Consider the following 23,778-nt stretch of genomic DNA (forward strand, 5'->3'; position numbering starts at 1 on the left):
TGGCGATCCTTCTGCCTCAGCCTTCCGAGTAGCTGGAACTACAGGCATGCGCTACCATGCTCGGGTGATTTTTTGATTTTATTGTAGAGATGAGGTCTCGCCAAGTTGCCCAGGCGGGTCTCGAACCCGCGGGCTCAGGCCATCCACTCACCTCAGCCTCCCAAAGGCGCGGGATTACAGGCTGAGCCACCAAGCCCAGCTTCATTTCATATTAAATAGTAGAGTGTTAAACCAGTTATTTTGTTGTAATGATATTTGGCTTATAATGGAATTTTGGACATTGAGGAACTTATTTATGACCAAAAAAATCAAAATTTTATGTCTTATATTTTTCTAATGTGTGGTAATGTGAAATAGTCACCGACATGCATCGCAGGTTTATTGGTACATGTTGTACAATAGTAATTTGTTTGCTGTGTTCCACCTGGCATTTTTCTGTTTGAGCAGATAATGCAGTCTTGTTTTCTTCTTCCCACATTAATCATATGTAATTTATTGTCCAGTCTGTTGTTTGAAGATGATGTGGAAGGACGCACTTGTGATTCCTGAAAACCACTTCTCAAATGATCTATCAGGAGCTTGACCAATTTCAAATGGGACTCAGGTTTTTCATTGTTTTTTGAATGGAAACATGCATTTTTGAAAAATTCATCCTGAAAAATTATCCCTAATCACCAGCAATGTCTTTAATGCCCCCTGGGAGGGGACATCTGAGTGGTCTGCTCGATTTACAATGTCCTCTCAAAGTGGACAACCGAGTGTACAGGGTTAATCTAAAGGCCAGTCTCTCAGGATTTGAGGTGGTAGAGGTCTGGCCTAGAAGGCTGTTACTAGGGAGTCCTGTTTGTCCAGAACCTGAGATGACAATCTAGGTCAAGTGGCTGAGACCTCATTCTCTTTGGTTCTTTGTCTTCCTTTTACCCTGGGGTAGGAGTAGAGGGTTTCCATGTCCTGAGGCGGGGGTGTTCTGGCATTCACATTAGTGTGGTAAGACCTTGGTAGGCTAAAGGGTGTACCTGGTTTGCTAAAACCTTGGAAGACAATAGCTTAATTCCAATCCCCAATCTTTTCTTTGCCCTAGTCACCTGCTGTGGTTTGGCTGTCCTTTGCTTGTCCCCACCGAAGCTCATGCTGACATCTGATCCCCTGTGTGGTGGTGTTGGGAGGTGGGGCCTGGTGGGAGGTGTTTGCGCTTTGGAGGTGGATCCCGCCTGAACGGCCTGGTGCTCTTCTCCTGGCGGTGAGTTCCGGAGACCGGATTAGTTCCCAAGAGAGCTGGGTGTGGTCAAGCCTGGATGCCCTCAAGTTTCCTTCTCTTTGCACCGCCACTTCCCTTTCCCCTCCACCATGTTGTGATGCAGCAGGAGAGTCCTCACCAGAAACCAGGGCCGTGTCCCTGAACCTTCCAGCTTGCAGAACTGTGAGCAAAATAAACCTGTTTTCTTTATGAATTACCCTGTCTCAGGTATTCTTTTATAGTCACACAAAATGGGCTAAGACAGTGTTTAAAATAGTCAAAAGATAAGTAATTAAAAAATTATAAATGCAATTTTCTTGAAATATTTAGGACATTTAACTTCTCAGAAGAAATATAGACTTGATTCAGTGAAGAGTCCCTGATAGACACTGGGGCAACAAAGATTATGAATTTCATTTTTATTAAGAAAAAAAGAAATAAAGTCACATTTCTTTCAGTTTGTGGTACAATAAGGCAGAGAGATGCATACCTCGGTGGGATTGCCAAGAAAATTGAGCAGTAAATATGAGGAAACTACATAACGTGCTACTGCAGTAAGTTAAAATTTCCCTAGAAAAGCCAAAGAATAATGCCCCTCTTTGAGACTGTTGTGAAAAATGCATCTTTGAAAACCTCATGAGCAGGTATCTTTTCTTTAGAAAGCAACTACACTATAGAACACCAGCTGTTAATCATTGTCAAAATGAGTTATGTCAAGTGCCACACGTCCTCCACTAAGATTGCAGCAACTAATTATCTGCCACCCTCAGTCATTCCAAATCGCTGCTGTTGAGAGTGGCAGGCTGCCAGACAGTGATGGTGTCAAGGAACAGTGAACAGTCTTTCACGTCCCACTTTGGAAACAGGCGAGGGAAACATGCAGGAAATTGTAGCTAATTTTCTTTTCACTGTTGTACAGATGGGGTATCTCTCATCCAAAGTGCTTGGAGACCAGAAGTGTTTCAGATTTCAGAATTTTTCAGATTTTGAAATATCTGCGTTAATATTAATTTGGGCTGAGCATCCCAAATTTGAAAATCCAAAATCCAGAATGCGCTAATAAACATTGCCTTTGAGTGTCACGTCAGCACCGAAAAAGTTTGGGACTTAGGAACACATGGGTTTCAAGTGTTCAGATTTGGGATGCTTAAGCTGTATCTCCATTTTAGCTGTAGCTATTATTTCCTCTTCTATGATGTTAAGTCTTAGACTGAGGGAAGTTTTAATTTGCCAAAGGCACCTAGGAAGTGATTGGCAGTGATAGGATTAGAAGACAAGCTTCCGGATCAAATTATAAATTTTTCAGAACAGTGAAAAATTATGCAGTTTTTGGGATCAGAACAAAGATAAGCACTTAGTGGCACTGTTAGTTCAGTAGTTTCCAATGACTTTGTTGTTTTTTCTCTTAGTCTAACTTTTTATTTCCACGTTTTACCATGTATCTTATTTAGGACTGCTATATAAACTACCACAGATGGGGTGGCTTGAGCCACAGACATTTATCACAGTTCTGGCGGCTAGAAAGCCCAAGAGCAAGATGCTGGCAGTTGCAGTTTGGGTGAGGGCCCTCTTCCTCACCAGCAGCGGCCTTTTTGCTGTGTGATGGGGAGAGAAACGGCTCTGGCCTCTTCCTCCTCCTGCAGATGCCACCCTCATGACTTCATGTGAACCTGAGACCTTCAAATACTAGTTACATTGGGGATTGGGAGTCAGCATGCGAATTTCAGCAGGAGACACAAACATTTAGTCCATGGCACATTCCACACCGCAAGATATGTTGGTTTTACATGATATCCTCTCTCTGTGTTTGAGTGTGCACGTATATAATTTTTTTCTGATTTGTTTTAGAGTAAGACTTAGATACAATGCCTTTCTGTTCCTAATATTCTTCAATGCATGTATCCTAAAAATAAGGACATTCTCTTACATATCCCAGAAAATTATCAAAATTGAAACATCAGCACTGATACAACAGTGTTATCTAATTCACAGACCTAGATAAATTTTGTCAGTTGCCCCACTGATGTCCTTTCTAGCAGAAGAGCTTTTTCTTGAACTTCAGTCCACTCCAGGATCACAGTTTGCATTTAATTGTCCTGTCTCTAGCTTCCTTTTATCTGCAACACTTCCTCCATCTTTCTTTTTCTCATATCCCTGACATTGTTGAAGAGCACAGGTCATTTATTTCGTAGAATATCCTTCAAATTATGCTTACTGATTATTTTCTTGTGATTAAACTTAGGGTCTTTTTTTTGTGAATCAGGAATATCAGAAATGATTTGTCCCTTTCAGTGCAGCATATTGTGGTGTTTATGATCTCTGTTTGTCCCATCACTGGTGACTTCCTTTGATTTCTTGATTAAGGTGGTACCTGCTATGTTTCTCCACATAAAGTGACCCGTTTCTCTTTGTTATTAATAAGTATCTTGTAGAGAGATGCTTTGAGAGCAAGTAAATTCTTTCTTGTCACACTTTCACTCATTTAATTGTCAATTAGTGTTGTCAAAAAGTAATAAACATTTCATCATTACCTATACATTTATTAATTGGCATTCCACTCTAGAGAGCTCTCTTCCCCACTTTCTTTGTATTTACATGAATCTGGACTCAAGAATTACTTTACAGGTTGGAATCTGTTGACATTATTTTGATGCTCAAACTCCCAGATTTCGACTGTGGAATCTCCTTCAAGCTTCCTCCTGTTTCCTTTCTCTTTCATATATATATATATATTTACACATTTTTTTTCTTTCACTATATGTATGTGATACCCACATTTCTGATCAGATACCACAGGGTTCCTTCTGACCTTCCCCTCACCCATCTTTGTTGCCTTCTCCAGTCATGATGGGTCTGGCTTCCTTTGTCCCCAAGATATTTACTTACTTGCTGAATCCTAGAATACATCAGTAGTTTCAGAATTTCTAATGTAACCTTGTGAGAAAAAAAATCCCTACTAACTGAAGTATTTGTATTATGTATTTGTATGTAGTTTTTTGCTTTTGGTTTTGGAGCATACAGTAAAGATACTGTGTTTTAGAGTACTAGAGTCAGTCTCTTTTTGCCTTCAGTGTAGTTTTGTTACTCAGTTGAAGTAGTGGGGTTTTTTTGGTTTCTGTTTATACTTAACAATGAAAGAAAAAAAAAATATATATATATGAAAGAAAAAGGAAACAGGAGGAAGCTTGAAGGAGATCCCACAGTCGAAATCTGGGAGTTTGAGCATCAAAATAATGTAAACAGATTCTAACCTGTAAAGTAATCCTTGAGTCCAGGTTCATATAAATACAAAGAAAGTGGGGAGGAGAGCTCTCTAGAGTGGAATGAGATTCCCTCATCCTTGTTGATTTTACTGACAACTTTCTGGAAGTTTTGGAGTGTGAAATCATTCTTATTTCAATCAAAGTAGAATTGTAAGAAAAAGAGGATATGGGGAGGAATTAATGGATGGTTATTTTACCTTGATAAATAAGATTTACGAGGACAAATTGGTTATGTGCAAGAGATTGCTGGGCACTATGTATGATATACACTGTACCCCACTTATCTTTTTTACACTGAAATGTTTCTCTTACAGATGGTTTCATGTCAGTACATAGCAATTTGTCTCATTCTTTTTTAAAGTTGCATAGTATTTCATTATATGGATGTATCATATATATTAGTCTCTGTTGATGACCATTTAGGTCGTTACCAGTCTTCTGCTACTACAAAACAAAGATGTAATAAATATTGTACATACACTGTTATGCACATGTATGATTATATCAGATGACTTTTAAATTGAAAAGGAAATTAGTAAATTCTGTTTTTGGGGACAGGTGATCAATGTAATGTCAAAATTCTATATGAGAATCAGGTGGTTTTTTTTTAGTATTTGAATTTCAAGTTATCAGTTTTCAAGCTATACTTTGATTGAAATATAAGACAATACAATATTAAAAATTTTTTCGTAAATCTAATTACTACTGCAATTCACAGGAAAATTTCTTGTTAGCTATATTCTTTACTAAGGTCTGTCACAGCTATTAACACTAACAGTTTAGATTTAAATGTCATTGGCAGTATGAAGAAAAGGAAGTTAAAACACTTATATTGCCTTAGAGCAAAGTCAACTTTATTGTTTGCCATTCGCCACAGTTTATAAAGACTAAGTATCCCTAGCAGGATGTGTAAATGTTTATGTACCTATACTTTGGGTGTGTTTGGTAACAAACCAGATATATCTTAACTCTGAACTACACATTAAGACCAGAGTAAACTCTTTTACTGTTTGATAGCATTATCTACACTAATTAATGTAGCTGTCAAATATTCACAGTATAGATTATCTAGCTCTGTTTATTTCTCCTTCTGGGTTGACATTTTCACTGCCTCCTTATACCCGTGCTATAATGGATTCAGAGTCTTAGGAAGGAAGTAAAAATCATGTACCTCATATGATGGATATTTTTGTCCTCAAATTGACCTCATTATTATTATTAATTTTTTTTGACTTGGAGTCTCACTCTGTCGCCCGGCCACCATAGCCTTGACCCGCTGGGCTCCGGCTGCAGGGCTCCGGCGATCCTTTTGCTTCGGCCTTCCAAGTAGCTGGAACTACAGGTGCACGCTACCACGCCCAGCTAATTTTTTTGATTTATTGTAGAGATGAGGTCTCGCCAAGTTGCCCAGGCAGGTCTCGAACCCACGGGCTCAGGCAATTCACTCACCTTGGCCTCCCAAAGCACGGGATTACAGGCTGAGCCACCAAGCCCGGCCTGACCTCATTATTTTTTTAACCTAGCCCTTCAGAGTCATTTATGTGAGTTTATTATACTTTGCAGATGGTAAGAAATTTGTGAAAAAAATTTAAATTTCTTAAGCTCATGAGTAACTTCTGCTCTGTTCCATTTTGCACAGTGTCTTGGTAAGCTAGCCAAGGATTTTATGCCTCCTAGTAGTTTCGTCATTTCAGGAGCTGGAAGAAAGAGGCCTACTTCTGACCAAACATAAGTCAGAAAGATCTGGTTTCAGCTAGTTGATAGGAAATTTAGTGGGGAGGCAGCAGCGGAATCTCTCTGCAGTCAACATGGACTGACAGATTTCTTCAGATGACCAAAGGTTACACACAGATTCTATTCCAATGATAAAAATCAAAGGAATTGTTCAAACAGAGAATGAGGGAGACTATATTTGAAAAAATTTTACTATATGCTTTTGATTATACATGCTCTTATTTAGTAATGTCATTTATGTAATTAAATTTAATAAATTTGTTTTTAACAAAAAATACTAATGTGCTTGTGATTTGATTTCCAATAAAATAAAAGTTCAGGAAAATGAAAGAAAAAATATCCTTTGGTTTTTATGTGTTCCTTTTAATAATATATTCAAGGCTACAGTATATTTAGAACTGATCATTTATTTTTTCTCCTTAATGCTAAAACAACCTGATGCGGTGGCTCATGCCTGTAATCCCAGCACTTTGAGAGGCTGAGGCAGGAAGATTGCTTGAGCCCAGGAGTTTGAGACCAGCCTGGGCAACATAGCAAAATCTCACCTGTACAAAAAATAAAAAATAATTAGCCAGGCACAGTGACATGCACCTGTAGTCTCAGGTACTTGGGAGGCTGAGGCAGAAGGATCTCCTGAGCCCAGGAGGTTGAGGCTATTGTGAGCGGTGATTGTGCCACTGCACTCCAGCTTGAGTGACAGAGTGAAATCCCAACTCAAAAAATAATAAAACAAAGGGACAGATGATTACTAGTGTTTTCTAGAAGACGTACTGCTCTTTTATATAACTTTAGTGTCAAGCAAAATACAAGATTTATGAGCTGTATTCTTAACAAATGTTAATTTAAGCAGGATGTAATCCATTTAGTATTGAAATCATTTACCTTCTTTAAATCTTTGTCTACTTTCTGATGCTTTTCTGTTACTCTATTTTACTAGTTGTTTTAGTATCCTTTGTTATTTTTGTAACTTATTTCAAATGCCTTATAATTATATAATATTGCTATGATTCTGTGGTACCACAGCCACATTTGCGCTTTCCAGCAATGAACATTCTGGTATATCTTGGCTTCTCTAATGTCTGCATTAGAGAAATAACCAGAAAAAGAGACTCCAGCCTTCCTGGCAGTGAAAAAATAGATCCAAAGCAGCCAACAGAAGGGGTAGGTGAGGGCCAGTGGTGATACACTGCTTTTCCGGTTTGCCACACTGAAAGAAAGGTGCTCAGATTGGCTGCTCATTTGTTTCTTGAGCCCTCCTTTTTATGTGAAAGCTGAAAAGCGAGGGGACAGGGTTGAGAAGGAAGAAAAGTGGTGGGGAGAAAAGGGACCACAGCAGTCTTGAGTGTTGGCGCTGGTGTGCTGGTTTGTGGAGTCACAGTTGGATCTGCAGGAGTTCGTATTCTGAGGGGCAAAGAGACCAACCCTGTTTTCTGTAGCCAGAAAAAGTCATTTGACACCACTGAAGGCTTCCCATAGCTTACTTTTTTGCTTTTGTTTGGTTTTTGAGTCAGAGTCTTACTCTGTTTCCCAGACTGGAGTGCAGTGGCATGATCACGGTTCACCGCAGCTCCGACCTCCTGGGCTTAAGTGATCCTTCGGCCTCAGTCTCCCAAGTGGCCAGAACTATAGGCCCATGCCCCACATGTGGTTAACTTTTTTTTTTTTTTTTGTAGAAACAAGGTCTTGCTGTGTTGCCTCCAGTGTCTGGGCTCAAGTGATCCTTCTGACTCAGCCTCTTGATTAGCCGAGACTACAGGTGTACACTTCTACACCTGTAGAGGTGGGATCTTGGTAGAGGTGGGATCTTGGTATGTTCCCCAGGCTGGTCTCGAACTTCTGGCCTCATCGGCCCTTCCACCTCAGCCTCCCAAAACACTGGGATCACAGGCATGAGCCACTGCACTCAGCAAGGCTTATAATATCTTTAAGAGTTGGAGGTAAAATGGCATTGCCCATAGTTGGAGATTAGGGGAAGGATAGATGGCTATATACTGTAGCCTTTGAGGGTTCAGCTTGAAGAATTGTATGGGGGAGATAAACATGGGAGACAGATACAGGTGGAGTGTGGACTCCAATACCTCTCAGTTGTTCCTTCGGGATACCACCCTGAAAGTGCATCAGTGTGTAACTTAGCCTTTAGAGGGGCACCAAAAGGAATAGAATAGTGAAAGCAGGATGGGGTCTGTAAAAAGCAGTGTGTACAGTCTGTAAAATTTATATCTATGGGATCATGATACTGATGTGATAATTATGAAAATAAAATGTTGATATTTTCTAATATATCCCCTTAGTAAGGTGTTTCTTTTTTATTTTTATCTCTTTTTCTCTTTCATTTTTTCCTTCAGCTTTATAATTGAAGGGAAAACTTTCTTGAGAAACTTCTTTATGCTCTATTTAAGATGTCAGGAAAGTTTACAGGACTTCTTAGATTTGTATTAAACAGCTAAAAAAACGCCAACTATCATGTTAAAGAGCCAGTCTTCAGACACCTGGGAAACTCTACTAGGTAGGTTTTTCAGTGGAATAATCTTTTTGGTATTCTTTCCCTTTTCTGGTAATTTGTAGTCTACTACCAGGCTGTGTACATTACTTTTCAGCACATAGATTTAACACTGGTGTGGAACAGTGTTGAATTTGGTAGCAGAAAAAATGTGTAACTAAGAAGGACGTCTTTTGTTTCTGTGGTCTAGGCTAAATTTCCTGCCTTATTAATTAAGCATTTTCTTGGGGGTGGAATGTTCTACAGTGAATAAATAGAAACAAGTTGGTCAGTTTGACTTGATGGACTTTTACTTTCCCTCAGAATTTAGGTAATTATTTTTCAGCACTTAAGTATGAAAAAATTCAATTCACAACTTTTGATTCTAATATGTTAACCAAAAATATAGAAGTTGTTGGTCATGGTGACTCAAGCTTGTAATCCCAGCACTTTGGAAGGCCAAGGCGAGAGGATCTCCTGAGTCCAGTGGTTCAAGACAGCCTGGGCAACTTGGTGAGACCTCATCTCTACAGTAAATAAAAAAATAAGCCGGGTTTTGTAGTGCGTGCCTGTAGTTCCAGCTACTTGGAAGGCGTAGGCAGGAGGATTGCCTGAGCCCAGCAGGTCGAGGTTGCAGTGGCCGTGAGCATACCATTGCACTTTGAGCCTAGGAGATAGAGTGAGACTCCAACTCAAAACCAAACCAAAAAACAAATATATAGGGGTTTATTGTGATTCTCAGACTTTGAGTTGAAATAGCACTGTGTCATCAACAAAGTATTGCTGTCCTCTTAAGGACATTGTGAGTTGCAGGTAGGACCATTTTGATAAAGTGCTTTTGGGGGTATTGGTGCTTATTATAAAACATTATTTTTTTCATGTTCAGGAAATGAAGTGATTTACAATAGAGAAAATATGAGTCACATTAGCAGTTCCTCTTGAAATAATAATAGCAAAAATAAGAATAGTTAAAGCATGCATAATCAATATACAGCCAACTAGCAAACTTTATGTACATTACAGATATTGTTTTTTTGGAGTGATTAATAAATTATTCAGATTTCCTACAGATATTAAATTTTCTGAGAATATGCCTATATAAATTAAAGATGTATTATCTACTATATTTCGTAAGTATTAAATTCATTTATAAATAACATTGACCTGAATCACTTTATTCCTGACCCAAGTAACTTCATAACTACCAAAGCTTTTTTCTTGTTTGTAATTAAATCTATTGTAGTTTTTAAAAACTTTAAAAATAGATATGTAGCCTGATTGATTGAAAAGTATTCAGGCTGAACTTGATGCAGTACTATTAAAGAGGCAGGGGTTTAATTTTTTTTATAGGTCATAGCAATTCTGGTCTTCTGATCTCATTAATTGATACATTCAGAACCTCCTAAAGTTTTGACCACGGGTTGATAGTGGCAAGTCTAGTTGTTGTCATATTTTCCCAAATAGGACTTGTAATTTTTCTAATTGGGATACATTGTTAGTGTGTTTCTTTTGATAAATGCAAAATTCGTTGAAAATTGTGTATTTCACCGTCTGCTGACTTACGTCAGTGAACTTAACATCGGACACCTGTGCTGTGCGAAGGGCCCTTGTTGAGAGCATTTCCTTCCTCCCTTCCCGCCCCTTTCCTCATCTTGTTTTCAAAGAGAAACCGGCAGTCTGGGCAGATTCGAGGCATCTTTAAGAGAGCACGTCTTGGGGAGCCCGAAGGAACTGATGAAGCTAAGTGTACCTTCCCTGGTGTATGCTGTTCAGAACAACATGGCTTTCCTAGCGCTGAGCAACTTGGATGCAGCTGTGTACCAGGTATGTGGGGTTAATGACCATGCAAAGCACGCTTTTACGGTGAAAAGCGTTCTCGTTCCCTCTTCGCCACGTAGCAGATCTTTTTCTTGATGATTAGTGAGATCAGAAACGGTGTTAATATGTTTGTCTCACAAACTAACGGTAAGTGGATCTGTTCCTTTGTCACTTTGTTCCCAGGTGACCTACCAGTTGAAGATCCCCTGTACTGCTTTATGTACCGTTTTAATGTTAAACCGAACACTCAGCAAATTGCAGTGGATTTCAGTTTTCATGCTGTGTGGCGGGGTCACACTTGTACAGTGGAAGCCAGCCCAAGCGACAAAAGTTGTGGTAAGAAACGAAATGCATCCCATAGCTGTATAGGAAATTCCCTCACATCTTATGCACTTTGGACAGTCACATTGATGCATGCAGTATGATTACATTTCTTTAAAATAATTTTTGCCTTCTAGACGGGCTTCTTCTTTAGCATAATATTATTAGGGAAAATTATACTTACTGGCTTTCTGTTTCTCACGGGAGAGTACATCTAGCATGTGTTAGGGATGGTGGGCACCTTGGACATAATGTTTTCCACCCCCTTCATCTTATGGATGACAAACTTGTCCAAAGTTGTGGCAGAAACTGCCAGCTTCCACACACGTGTGGGTTCAGAACTTGTAGACCTCTCTAGACATCCTCTCAGAAACACTGAGCCAGGCTGTCTCCATCTCGTTTTCGTCTCCTCCCTCAACTCACAGCCTCTTGCGCTAGGGCACATATTCCCACTGTCAGCGATAGGGATGACAGTGTCCTCAGCCGTCATTGATCATGAAGCAGGGCAAGAATGCCTGATTACTTCTTGGGTTTGTAAGAGTCCTTGTTAGGGTACGGATCCGATTTGTCCTTATGCCCCTCAGCCAGTTATTTCCCCACAGCAAAGTAGGAAGTGGAATGCGAGGGAGTGGTTTTCTGAAGGTCAGGGGTTCCCCTCTGCAGCTGAGCACAGGACTCTCTTTAGCTTTCAGCAAATGGACTGTGGCTGCCTGAGGAATAGAAGGCAGCTGCAAGTGTACAGAGAGCCTGTGAAAGCAGGAAGTCTGTTCCTTTTTAGTAGTTACTCTGTAGCTTGGTGGAGGTTTGTTTTGTTTTCAGAAAATGAGTCTTAGGTGAATATTTATTGTCTTCAGATGATGTGGAAGTATGTTCATATTCTTGGTAACATTTCAAGATATTTGTTAAGTATGTACTGCACATTTAACTCAGCTGTAGAGCTTTAGAGAAATAGTTGGTTTGTGAAGTAAGACAAACACAAGTTAAATATGAGAACTAAGTAGCATTTCACACCATTAGAAAAGTGAGATACCAACTCACATAGGTAATGTATGTGCCCAGCCTAGTTGGCTAAAGCAGAGTGAAGGGCAGCTTATCTTAGTTTTGGGCCACTCTAGAAAGTGCTTTCGTATTTTAAACAGAATGTAGAACAGAATGCAGCCTTCTGTAACTGCCTCTCGTTTCTCATGATTCTTGTGAGAATAATGCACATCCCTTCTAACTCCATATGACACTGTGAATGTTTGAGGACAATTTCACCATCCCACCCTCCAAGTTCTCTCCTTCCCCCATTTAAGCAGCCTTATTGTTTCTGTCTGCAATGTGGTTTCTAGGCAGAGATGTCCCAGTCCTTACCTCCTGCCTCTGCACTTTCTGTGTTTCTAGATGCATTCTTCTGTCATTATTTCTCAGAATGTCCCTTTTATTTTTTTTGTTGGAGTCTCACTTTGTTGCCCAGGGTGAAGTGCAGTGGCACGTTCACGGCCACCACAGCCTCGACCTGCTGGGCTCCGGTGATCCTTCCGCCTCAGCCTTCCAAGTAGCTAGAACTACAGGTGTGCGCCACCACACCAGGCTAATTTTTTTTTTATTTATTGTGGAGACGAGGCCTTGCCAGGTTGCCCAGGCTGGTCTTGAACCCCTGGGCTCAGCAGTCCTCTCACCTTGGCCTCCTAAAGTGCTGGGATTACAGGCTTGAGTCACCACACCCGGCTAGAATGTCCTAAAACTCCACAAGTTGTTTTAGTAGTCTGAGGATAACTTGGTAGTCACCTGCTTTGTTCTGAATACTAGGGACTTGTCAAATCAGCACAAGATTATAGTCATGTGTTGCCTAATGATGGGTATATGTTGGATTCTGAAAATGCATCAGTAGGTGATTCCATCATTGTGAGAACAGCTTATTGCTACAAACTTGTCGGCATGTTACTGTACTGAATACTGTAGACATGTAACACAATGGTAGGAATTTGTGTCTAAATGTAGAAAAGGTACAGTACAAACATGATTTTATAATCTTTTGGGACCACTGTTGGACATGTGGTCTGTCATTGACTGGAACATTATTATGTGGTACATGACTGTATTGATTTTTGAGGGGACAGGGTATCTGGTCTATAATTGATTGTACACAACTGCATGTACCTGTGTTGCATAGTTTGTCTCAAACGTGTCATGTAGAATGAACTCCTTCTTCGCCAAGATGCAGGATGTATTTCTATTATTAAGCTCATCTTGTTAGCTTTGGGTCGTTGATCAACCTTTTGAGTTCTTTACGGGTCCTACCCGTTATTAGCTGCATGAGTATTGTGCTTTCTGGAGGCAAATGCCTTCTGGGTCTTCACTGAAAATTTTAGACAGATTAGAGCCAGAGTTCTTTGGCTATACTTTTATGTTGTTTTTGAGTCAGAATCTCACTCTGTCGCCAAGGCTGGAATGCAGTGGCATGCTCACAGCTCACTGCAGCCTCGACCCCCTGGACTCAGGCGACCCTTCCATCTCCGCCTCCTAAATAGCTAGGACTGTAGGCATGCGCTGCCATGTCCAACTAATTTTCTGATTTTTTTGTAGTGACAAGATCTTGCTGTGTTACCCAGACTGCTCTCGAGCTGCTGGGCTCAAGCCACCCTCCCGCTTCAGCCTCCCAAAGTGCTGGGATTATAGGCATGAGTCACTTTCCCCCAGTCTGGCTGTATCTTTAGAATTCTTTCTAGCTTGATTTTTTTTCTTGCTTACTAAATGTTTATCATCTCTCATAGTCTTTATGGATCAAAAATTTGAGGGTGCCTTAGCTAGGTGGTTCTGGCTTGAGGGCTTGTAAGGTACAGTCAAGATATTGGCTAGGGAAGCAGTCAGCTGAAGGTTTGACTGGGGCTGGAAGATTTAAGGTGGTTTATTCATGTGCCTGGCAAGTTGGTGTTGGGTGCTAGTCTAGCTTGATTTGTTCAATTAATGAACATTTTTCTTTATAAGCATTCAACTCAATTTTGAATAGATCACACCTTTCCCTTCACTTCATTTCCTTCTTGTCCATAAAGATATTATGCAAACCTTGCCAAGATTTCTTGCCAAACGTTATATCTATAGAATTCCCCATATCACTTAACACTGGAAATTTTTTCAGTAAGGAAATCAGTGTGTTTCATGCTCAGGGAAGCCACACGAATCTTCACTGAGGACCATTAAACTTTGTAAGTTCTGTGTGTCATCAGTAAGTCTGTTCTGACATTTTGTTAGTAATCAGTATAAATACTCACAGCTGCAATCACTTATGATGGCACTAAACACTAACATTATTCTAAATGCTTTATGTACATTAACTCACCAACTTTTTTGATAGAGATTTTTCCATTTATTTAGCTAGGTATTCCTATCATTAGCAAACCAGATGTCTTAGACTTCGGTTCCCTTTTAAATGTGTTTATTATTTAAGAAATTATTCACAGAGAAAATGGAAACTAGATTTGGGTAACTATTTTCTTTTTTTTCTTTTCTTTCTTTCTTTCTTTCTTTTTTTTTTTTTTTTGAGTTGGAGTCCCACTCTGTTGCCCAGGCTGGAGTGCGGTGGCATGCTTGTGGCCGTTGCAGCCTCAACCTGCTGAGCTCAGGTGATCCTTCCACCTCAGCCTTCCAAATAGCTAGGACTACAGGCATGTGCCACTACACCCAGCTAGTTTTTTTATTTATTATAGAGATGAGGTCTCACCAAGTTGCCCAGACTGATCTCGAATCCTCCAGTCCTCTCACTTCGGCCTCCCTAAAGTGTTGGGATTATAGGCATGAGCCACCGTGCCCAGCCACGGGCAACTATTTTCTTGCTTTCTAACAGTATATTATCTAGCTCAAGAAACATGTTATTTTCTTCTAGAATAAACATACTTTTAAACGCCTTTTAACGTTTACAGTTTTTTTTCCAAGCATCCACTTATTCTGGGTTTTCAATTTCTTGATACTGTTCTTAAATTTCTGGTTACATTCTTCTTGATCTGCAGTTCATTTCTTTTGTTCCTGTAAAATCAAAATCCAGTAAAAGTGTCAGTGCCCTTGTTTAGTCAAGCTGATTTCTTTATGTCTTCTTTTTTTACTCTTCTCCAGAACCTCATTCTTCAGTATTTCTTCATCTCTCTTGAGCCATCTTCTCATTAGCCATGGAATTCTTTTTTTTTTTTTTTTTTGAGTCGGAGTCTCACTCTGTTGCCCAGACTGGAGTGCAGTGGCCGCTCCCGGCCACCACAGCCTTGACTTGCTGGGCTCCGGCGATCCTTCTGCCTCAGCCTTCCAAGGAGCTGGAACTACAGGCGCGCACTACCACACCTGGCTAATTTTTTGATTTATTGTAGAAATGAGATCTCTTCAAATTGCCCAGGCGGGTCGCGAAAGCCATGGAATTCTAACTTGAGGTTTTGTAATTTTGAATTTTGATTTATTCAAGACTAGAGCACATGTTTCTTGACTGTGCCGTGTTTAGGCTGTTACTCATGCTAAGATCACAGTTTCTACCATGTCCACTTTATCACACAGCAGTTTCTTATCAATCGGAATCAGGCCCAGAGAAGTAGTTTCCATCACTGTTTTTCCTAACTGTAGAGACATTATAAGCTAGCAGGAAAGCAAGTTAAGAATTTAGCTTCTCAACAGATGTTGGCATAGATAAAATCTCACCTTTTTCCCCTCATATCTATGCCAGTCTTAAAATTTGTATTAGTCAAGTAGCCAAGTTAATTATTTGTAGTCTGTAGCAGTGGTTCTCAAACTTTAAGTTTCAGTAAGGCTGAGATAATGAGATAGAGCCTGACAATTTTCATTTCTTTTTACTTTTTTAGAGACAGGGTCTCACTCTGTTGCCCAGGCTGGAGTGCAGTGGCATGATCATAGCTCACTGCAGCCTCAAACTCCTGGGCTCAAGTGATCCTCCCACCTCAGCCTTCTAAGTGGTTTGGACTACAGGTGTGTGGCACCACACCCGGCTAATCTTAAAATATTTTTGTAGAGAGAGAGTCTCACTCTGGTACCGAGGCTGGTCTTGAACTCCTAGCCTCAAGAGGTCTTCCCTCCTCCATCTCCCGAAGTGCTGGGACTACAGGAGTGAGCCACCATGCCTGGCTGACGGTTTTCATTTCTAACAAATTCCAGGGCATGCTGCTGCTGCAGGTCCAGGGATCATACTTTGAGAGCCACTGGTCCATAATGGCTTCTGTTTCTCCTTTTATCTTCATGCAAATACTTGAGAACAAGCTTTCTTTCTCAGGTACTTAGCAAAAGTAGTGCTCTCCTTACATCAGGCATATTTATTCTGAAAAACAAAATACATGCTTCCTTGTTGTCCTTGTCATTAATCTCAGCTCTCTAATTTTAGATACTGTTGAGATAGTGTTTATCTCTCAGGAAAGACTGATAAAAGGTCCTGATGGTTAATGTAGAGAAGAAAGAGGAAATAAAGTTGAAACAGTGGGTTGGGACTCACTGTTATTTATGCATCTGTTAGCATTTGTCTCATAGTAGTATAGTCAGTGTTTGCCAATTTTGCCTATACGTGAACCAAGAACCGGAGCTGTGTGTCATCTTCTTTATTCATTTAGTTGTGTCTTAGTCCATTGTCTGCTGCTTTAACAGAATGCCACAGACTGGGTAATTATCCATAAAGAACAGAAGTTTATCTGGTGCACGCTTCTGGAGGGTGGGGAGTTCACGAACGTGGCCCTGGCGTCGGGTGAGGGTCGTCCCACGGCCGAAGGAGGGAAGGTGGACATGAGCCCCGGAGCCACAGGAGGTTGGCCGCACTCATCCTGTTTTGTCAGGAGCCCACTCTTTTGATCACTTACTTATTCCCCTTATGATGGCATTAATCCTTTCATGAGGCCGGAACCCTCGTAAAGGCTCCATCTCTTAATATGGCTACAATGGCAATTAAATAACATGAGTTTTGGAGTGGACATCGAAACCATAGCTATACGTAAACATAATGTATCTGGTACACAGAAGGTATACTATAAATATTTTATAAAAATCTAGTAAAATGGTGAATCTTAAAAGCCAGCTCTTCATTCTATAAGTGATGGGAAATAAATTGTTACCATTTCCAAGATTGATGCTATAATAAAGATTGAGTCAGGGGGGTAGCAGAAGATGAAATTAGGAAGTATGCCATCTGTGCAAAACCTTATGCCAGAGTGCTTATTGGCATTAGGAAACGGGGTACACATTAATTAAGCACATGCTGTGAATCGAGGGACACATTTTTAACTTAAATCAAGTGCTCTGGTTAATGCCTGGAATGGTCTGTTTGTTTTATTTGGTCCTGTCGTATTCTATAGAAGAGCAGTGTCTGATATGGAACATACTTTGAATAAAACTATAACAGGTTTCTGCAATCATTTGTTTGGACTCTTGGATGAATTCTCTTTGCTAGTCACTAAAAATAACTTTAAAAATTAATATTGCAGGTGGAACAGAATCCATTATTAGGGTTTGGTGCTATAGCTATTGCTGTATTGTGCTCAGGATTTGCAGGTAAATCATAAAAGCATCATTTTATTTTCATGTATTTTGAAAATGTCAAACTTTAAATGTGGATCTGGTTTGTCTTGCTTTATCATAATTTTATTTTCATTAAGGCTTTATCTTCTTACTTATTTAGTTTTGTGGCAGCTGTTTTTCCTGTAAATGTGTAGCTTTAACTCAGTGTAGACCTCAGTCCTTATTCATGGAAGGCCAAGCGTGGCGGCTCATGCTTGTAAGTCCAGCACTTTGGGAGGCTGAGGTGGGAGGACATCTTGATACCAGGAATTTGAGACCAGCTTAGGCAACAGAGAGAGACCTCGCCTTTATAGGAAATAAAAAAAAATTAACTGGGCATGGTGGCGCACACCTGTAGTCCCAGCCACTCTAAAGGCTGAGGTGGAAGGATCGCCTGAACCTGGGAGGTTGAGGCTGTGGTGAGCTGTGATAGTGCCACTACAGTCTGGGTGACAGAGTGAGACACTGACTCAGGAAAGGAAAAAAATAATTTTATGGAAGTCTGAAGCTATATGTGTAGGGACAAGCATTCCTCCAATGAATCAAGAAAAGATAAGAAAGTATAAAAAAAAAATTTTTTTTGAGCCAGTGTCACTATGTTGCCCAGGCTGGAGTGCAGTGGCACGCTCATGGCCACTGCAGCCTTGACCTGCTGGCCTCAGGCGATCCTTCTGCCTCGGCTTTCCAAGTGGCTGGACCTACAAGCACATGCTACAACACCCAGCTAATGTTTTGATTTACCGTAGAGACGGGGTGTCGCCATGTTGGTTAGGCTGGTCTTGAAGCCCTGAGCTCAGGCAGTCCTCTCCTCTCTGCCTCCCGAAGGCTGAGGCGTGAGCCACCGCATCTGGCCTAGCAAGTATGAGTATTAAGTGTAACATAAGAAGTGAAGTGTGCTTTAGAAATAGTTCCAACAGAGATGGATGGAACTTAAAGCTCTTTTTAGGAGAGCATATTAGTTATAGCTATACATTTTACTCGTCCTTATTTGTGCCTATTTATAGAGTTAGGACTCTGTTTTTATTTTTGGCTAGGAGAGGAGGCCGGATAGAGAAGTAAAATGAGTTGTTTTATAAGAGGGGAAAATGTAAATTCAGGAATATACTTACTTAATGCTAAATTTTATTCTTTTTTTTTTTTTTTTGAGGAGGAGTCTGACTCTTGTCACCCAGGCTAGAGGGCAGTGGCACTCTCACAGTCACCACAGCCTCGACCTGTTGGGCTCAGGTGATCCTTCCACTTCAGCCTTCCAAGTAACTGGAACCACAGGCATGCGCCCCCACACACGGCTATTTTTTTTTTTTTAATTGTAGAGACCAAGTCTCGCTAAGTTGCCCAGGCTGATTTCGGATCCGTAGACTCAGGCAGTCCTCTCGTCTCCGCCTTCCAAAGTGCTGGGATTACGGGCATGAGCCACCATGCCCGGCAACTTGATTCTTAAGAACCAACAAATTGGCCGGGCTCGACGGCTCAGCCTGTCATCCCAGCACTTTGGGAGGCCGAGGCAAGGGGATTGCCTGAGCCTGCGAGTTCAAGTCCAGTCCGGGCAACTTGGCAAGACCTTGTCTCTACACTAAATCAAAAATTAGCCAGGTGTGGTAGCGCGGGCCTGTAGTTTCAGCTACTTGGAAGGCTGAGGCGGAAGGATCGCCAGAGCCCAGCAGGTCTAAGCTGGGATGGCTGTTAGTGTGCCACTGCACTCCTGCCTGGGCGACAGAGTGAGACTCCAACTCAAAATAAATAAACAAACAAACTAAATGTCCTTGTGAAACATGCATTCATTGTAAGTATAACAGCGGCATATGACTTTTTGGGGGGGGGCAGTCATGTACCCCTGTGGTGTATCAGAAAAAAAACCTATGGACCCTCATTGCCAGAAAAATGCACATACACACAAAATTTATTATTTAGTGGGAGAGGTCATGGTCCTTCGAACACTGTGTATGAACTTGGCTTGTGGCTCCCTGCTTTAAAGGAAAATGGTTTCACTCAGCAAGTTCTATTCAAATCGTATTTTGGTTGTGTTACTCTAAAACAATTCCAAGCCATGATTATATTGGTCATTTTGCAAAGTTTGGAGTATTCATTGCTAGGCAGATATTACAGGGATGTGATTAAGTAATTCACACTAATAGTACAGTTTTTCAGCTGACCAAAGCAAGTAACTTATTGGCCTTAAGAAGAACAGGGAGCTAGCCGGGCTCGGTGGCTCAGCCTGTAATCCCAGCACTTTGGGAGGCTGAGGTGAGTGGATTGCCTGAGCCCGTGGGTTCGAGACCCGCCTGGGCAACTTGGCGAGACCTCATCTCTGCAATAAATCAAAAAATCAGCCGGGCGTGGTAGCGCATGCCTGTAATTCCGGCTACTCGGAAGGCTGAGGCGGAAGGATCGCCGGAGCCCAGCGGGTCGAGGCTGCGGTGGCCGGGAGCGGCCGCTGCACTCCAGTCTGGGTGACGGAGTGAGACTCCAACTCAAAAAAAAAAAAAAAAAAAGTAGAACAGGGAGCTTTTGTGCTCTATCTTATTGTGGTAATAAAGGCAGAAACAATATTTTTAATAATAGCCTCCTAGTCACTGTAGCTTATAAAGTTCCCACTTAGTTATTAATCTATATGTTCTGTAAAAATGTAAATCGGTGATGTTCAGTATGCCATGTATCACAATCTACATAATGCACATTTAACTAACATAAAAGTATATTTGTTCCCCAAAGCATATACTTTACATATCTCTAGTGTTTGTTCTAAATGAAAGATCTTTTAATTTATAATAATCTTTATTTAATTAACATCCTTATGTCTAATTTTCTTTCAGGAGTGTATTTTGAAAAAGTTTTAAAGAGTTCAGACACTTCCCTTTGGGTGAGAAACATTCAAATGTATCTATCAGGGATTATTGTGACATTAGTTGGCGTCTACTTGTCAGATGGAGCTGAAATTAAAGAAAAAGGATTTTTCTATGGTTACACATATTATGTCTGGTTTGTCATCTGTAAGTATCCAGGAATTAAAGGTTCTGAGTATATCTTTTTAAAAGTTAGATGTCTGTTTTAAGCCATTACAACATTTTAAAATTATTCCTTTGACATTGTGAATACATTTGAAAATGTAATTTCAGTTTTACTGACTTTTGATTGTGAAGACAGAATTGCTTTGGGACAGCTTTGCCACCCAAGTATCTAATGCGTTAGCAACAAATGTGTACAATTTTGTAGTAGACCATATAGCCCTTTGGGCATTGTTTTGGAAAAACAGTGTTGTGTAGGAGCTACTCCATTTTAGTACAGACTCAGATGACTGCTTCGAAGGAAAATAGTACTTTCCTTTTCTAGGTAAATTAGTGTGGCATCTCTGGGGATGAAAATTGCATCACCACTATGGAATGTTTCATTTATTTGAGTGTTAAGGTTTTCTTTCTTTCCGTATACAAGTTCTCGCAAGTGTTGGAGGCCTCTACACGTCTGTTGTGGTTAAGTACACCGACAACATCATGAAAGGCTTTTCTGCGGCAGCAGCCATTGTCCTTTCTACCATTGCTTCAGTGATGCTGTTTGGGTTGCAGATAAGTACGTCGTCATTTGTGTTAAGTTGTTAACATGGAAAGCCTCTCACTTCCATGATTCATCTCATCACTTATTAAAAATGGCAGTTGGGGCCAGGTGTGTTGGCTCACCCCTGGAATTCCAGCACTTTGGGAGTCCAAGGTGGGAGGATTGCTTGAGCCCAGGAGTTTAAGACCAGCCTTGGCAACATAGCGCGACCTCGTTGCGTGAAGAAAAGATTAGCTGGGCATAGTGGCATGTACCTGTAGTCCCAACTACTTAGGAGGCTGAGGTGGAAGGACGTTCTGAATCCAGGTCAAAGCTGCGGTGAGCTGTGATTGTGCCATGGCACTTCAGCCTGGGTGACAGAGTGAGACTCTGGCTCAAAAAAAAAAAAAAAAAAGATGGAGAGAGGAGGGGGTTAGCCATACTATTTACAGAAATTCCTATTTTGTTACAATTTATTCCACAAGTGCAGCTTTTGGTAGCTGTGTGGAATGTGGTTAAACAGTGCTTAGGTTAAATGGCTCTAGAGCTTATGCTGAGGGTTGCTGCTTCTAGGTGAAAGTGCGGGAGCTACTCAGGTACTAAAAAGAGTTTTTTTTTTTTTAACAGTCAAGGCCTCCCTGTGCTTTTTAAATATTAGATACAGGACAACTTGGGTGATTCCAGATGAATGCAGTGTGATTAGGTACTCACATTAGGAAACAGTTGCTCTGAGCAGCCAAATTAAACTATCTAGCTTGTTATTTAGAAGAAAGCAGAAAAACACCTTTCATTCTCCACTTAGCTTGTACCTCCCTAGCTGTTTCGGATCTGGGTGTGAATTGGTTTTGAAAATACAATCCAAGTCTAAATTTGCTTGTCATTTGTAAAGATATATTCATTTCATTCAGTTCATTATTAGAACGCGTGCCACTGTAGCTGGCATTCTGGCACCACTGCTTTGCTGGTTCTTGTGATGGAATTATCCCCGCTGTCACACCCAACATAATTTAGGCTTGTGAACTGTTTAAGCAGTGATAGCGACTTAACACTACAGAATGCTTTTGTGGTGTAATAATTTTCTTTGCTGATCAGTTAGTATACCATAAACTAATGTATGACGAATATCAAATATTCACATTAAGAAAAAGAAACAGACCTGGCCTATATTTACATTTCGTTTTAAAATTGACTGTTATAAATGCAAATAGAGGGATATTCGTGTTGCAGAAATCCTAGAATGCCACTTACAGTATGGCTCAAATCTTGCCTGTGTCAGTTATTAGCTGTGCAGTCTTGGGGAAGTCATGTCAGCTGTGTGTTGGTTTCTTCTGTAAAATGGGAACAGTATCACCTACCTCCTAGGGTCTTCAGGTGACGTGTGCAGAACGGTGCCTGGTCTGTGCAAGGCCAGCCACTCGCCATTTCAGTGTCAGGTGTATGCAGGCCATCCCTTATGCTTTTCTCACCGTACTTGTGTGAACTCTTAACTGCAGTTCTGATCCATCTTTATGTTCAGCAAAATCATTATGGCTTTGTGCCCAAGGAATATTTGAGAGCAGAAGCAAATGTTTCTGGTTAATGTTCTGTCTTACTGATCACCAGTTCAACTGTCTGAGAAATTTCAGTGAACTATTTAGATGCAAGTTTTTATTCCTCTCTTCCATTTCTGAAGGCAAAGCTGGGCTTTTTGGTGAGGGGTGAATTGAAATCACAGCTTGATGCCATTTCTCGCATGTCATTTTTAAAGCTTAAGACTGCCGTTGTGCTCCACACACAATGCTGTTTTGAAAGAATATACAGTTTTGACACAAGCATTTATTAAATTTAATTAATTTTTTGAGTCAGAGTCTCACTCTGTCGCCCAGGCTGGAGTACAGTGACACCCACACTGCTACCTCAGCCTCGACCTGCTGGGTTCAGGCAATCCTTCTACCTCAGCCTTCCAAGTAGCTGGGTTTACAGGTGTGTGCCACCATGCCCAGCTAACATTTTGATTTATTGTAGAGACAATGTCTTGACAAGTTGCCCAGGCTGGTCTCAAACCACTGTGCTCAGGCAATCCCCTTGTTTCCATTTCCCAAAGTGCTACGATTACAGGTGTGAGCCACCATGCCTGGCAACATAAACATTTATTTACATAATGCATACTTGTCAAGTTTGAACAAGTTAAAATTCAGTTTCTTGTATCCTCATTTTCAGGATTAAGATAAAAAAGGTTAAGACTGGCAATAATTGTAATTTTAGTCAGTAAATTACATCATCTCCTATTCAGAAATCCTTAGTGGTTTGAATAATTGGTCACCTAACTCTTTGAATACTGCCCAACTGTCTCTTTACAGGTTTGCTCCAAACTTTCACAAGTTTTTAGTATCACGGAAAAGGCACATTCCACTGCATTTTCTTTTGTATTTATGTATAGTTATATTTTATATTTGTGTATTTTTAAATTTATATATTTATCGGGAAGTTCATGTGTTCTTTGTCAGCGTGGTCCAAGACAGGCATACTCGTGTTCTGTCAGTGATCAGCACTCCTTGATTTTACATTTAAAATCTAGAATGGATGACCTTTCTAAACCTGACCATCATAAAAACAGGATATTTGGCTGGGTGCGGTGGCTCAGCCTGTAACCCCCAGCACTTTGGGAGGCCAAGGTGAGAGGACTGCCTGAGCCCAGGGTTACAGACCAGTCTGGGCAACTTGGTGAGAATTGTCTCTACAATAAATCATGGAAACTAGCTGGGCGTGGTGGCAGGCATCTGCAGTTCCAGCCACTTGGAAGGCTGAGGCAGAAGGATCGCCTGAGCCCAGCAGGTCGACGCTGTGGTGGCCGAGAGTGTGGTACTGCACTCCAGCCCGGGCGACAAGAGTGAGACTCCAGCTAA

At 40.8% G+C, this 23,778-nt stretch overlaps 1 protein-coding gene across 1 annotated transcript in view; it reads left to right on the plus strand.

Annotated features, from left to right (window-relative positions):
* The window catches only part of SLC35A1 (solute carrier family 35 member A1), a 31,566-nt gene that overhangs the window by 6,743 nt on the left and 1,045 nt on the right, over window positions 1–23,778 (plus strand). Inside the window, exons 2-6 of the mRNA XM_008067872.1 lie at window positions 10,378–10,537; window positions 10,715–10,867; window positions 17,293–17,359; window positions 20,179–20,355; window positions 20,795–20,929. Of these exons, the coding sequence (XP_008066063.1) occupies window positions 10,378–10,537; window positions 10,715–10,867; window positions 17,293–17,359; window positions 20,179–20,355; window positions 20,795–20,929 (692 nt within the window). The remainder of the gene's footprint in view (window positions 1–10,377; window positions 10,538–10,714; window positions 10,868–17,292; window positions 17,360–20,178; window positions 20,356–20,794; window positions 20,930–23,778) is intronic.

The sequence above is a fragment of the Carlito syrichta genome, unplaced genomic scaffold (assembly GCF_000164805.1).
Source record: "Carlito syrichta isolate Samal-C Ts95f unplaced genomic scaffold, Tarsius_syrichta-2.0.1 Scaffold309804, whole genome shotgun sequence".
In the NCBI taxonomy this organism is placed as follows: domain Eukaryota; kingdom Metazoa; phylum Chordata; class Mammalia; order Primates; family Tarsiidae; genus Carlito; species Carlito syrichta.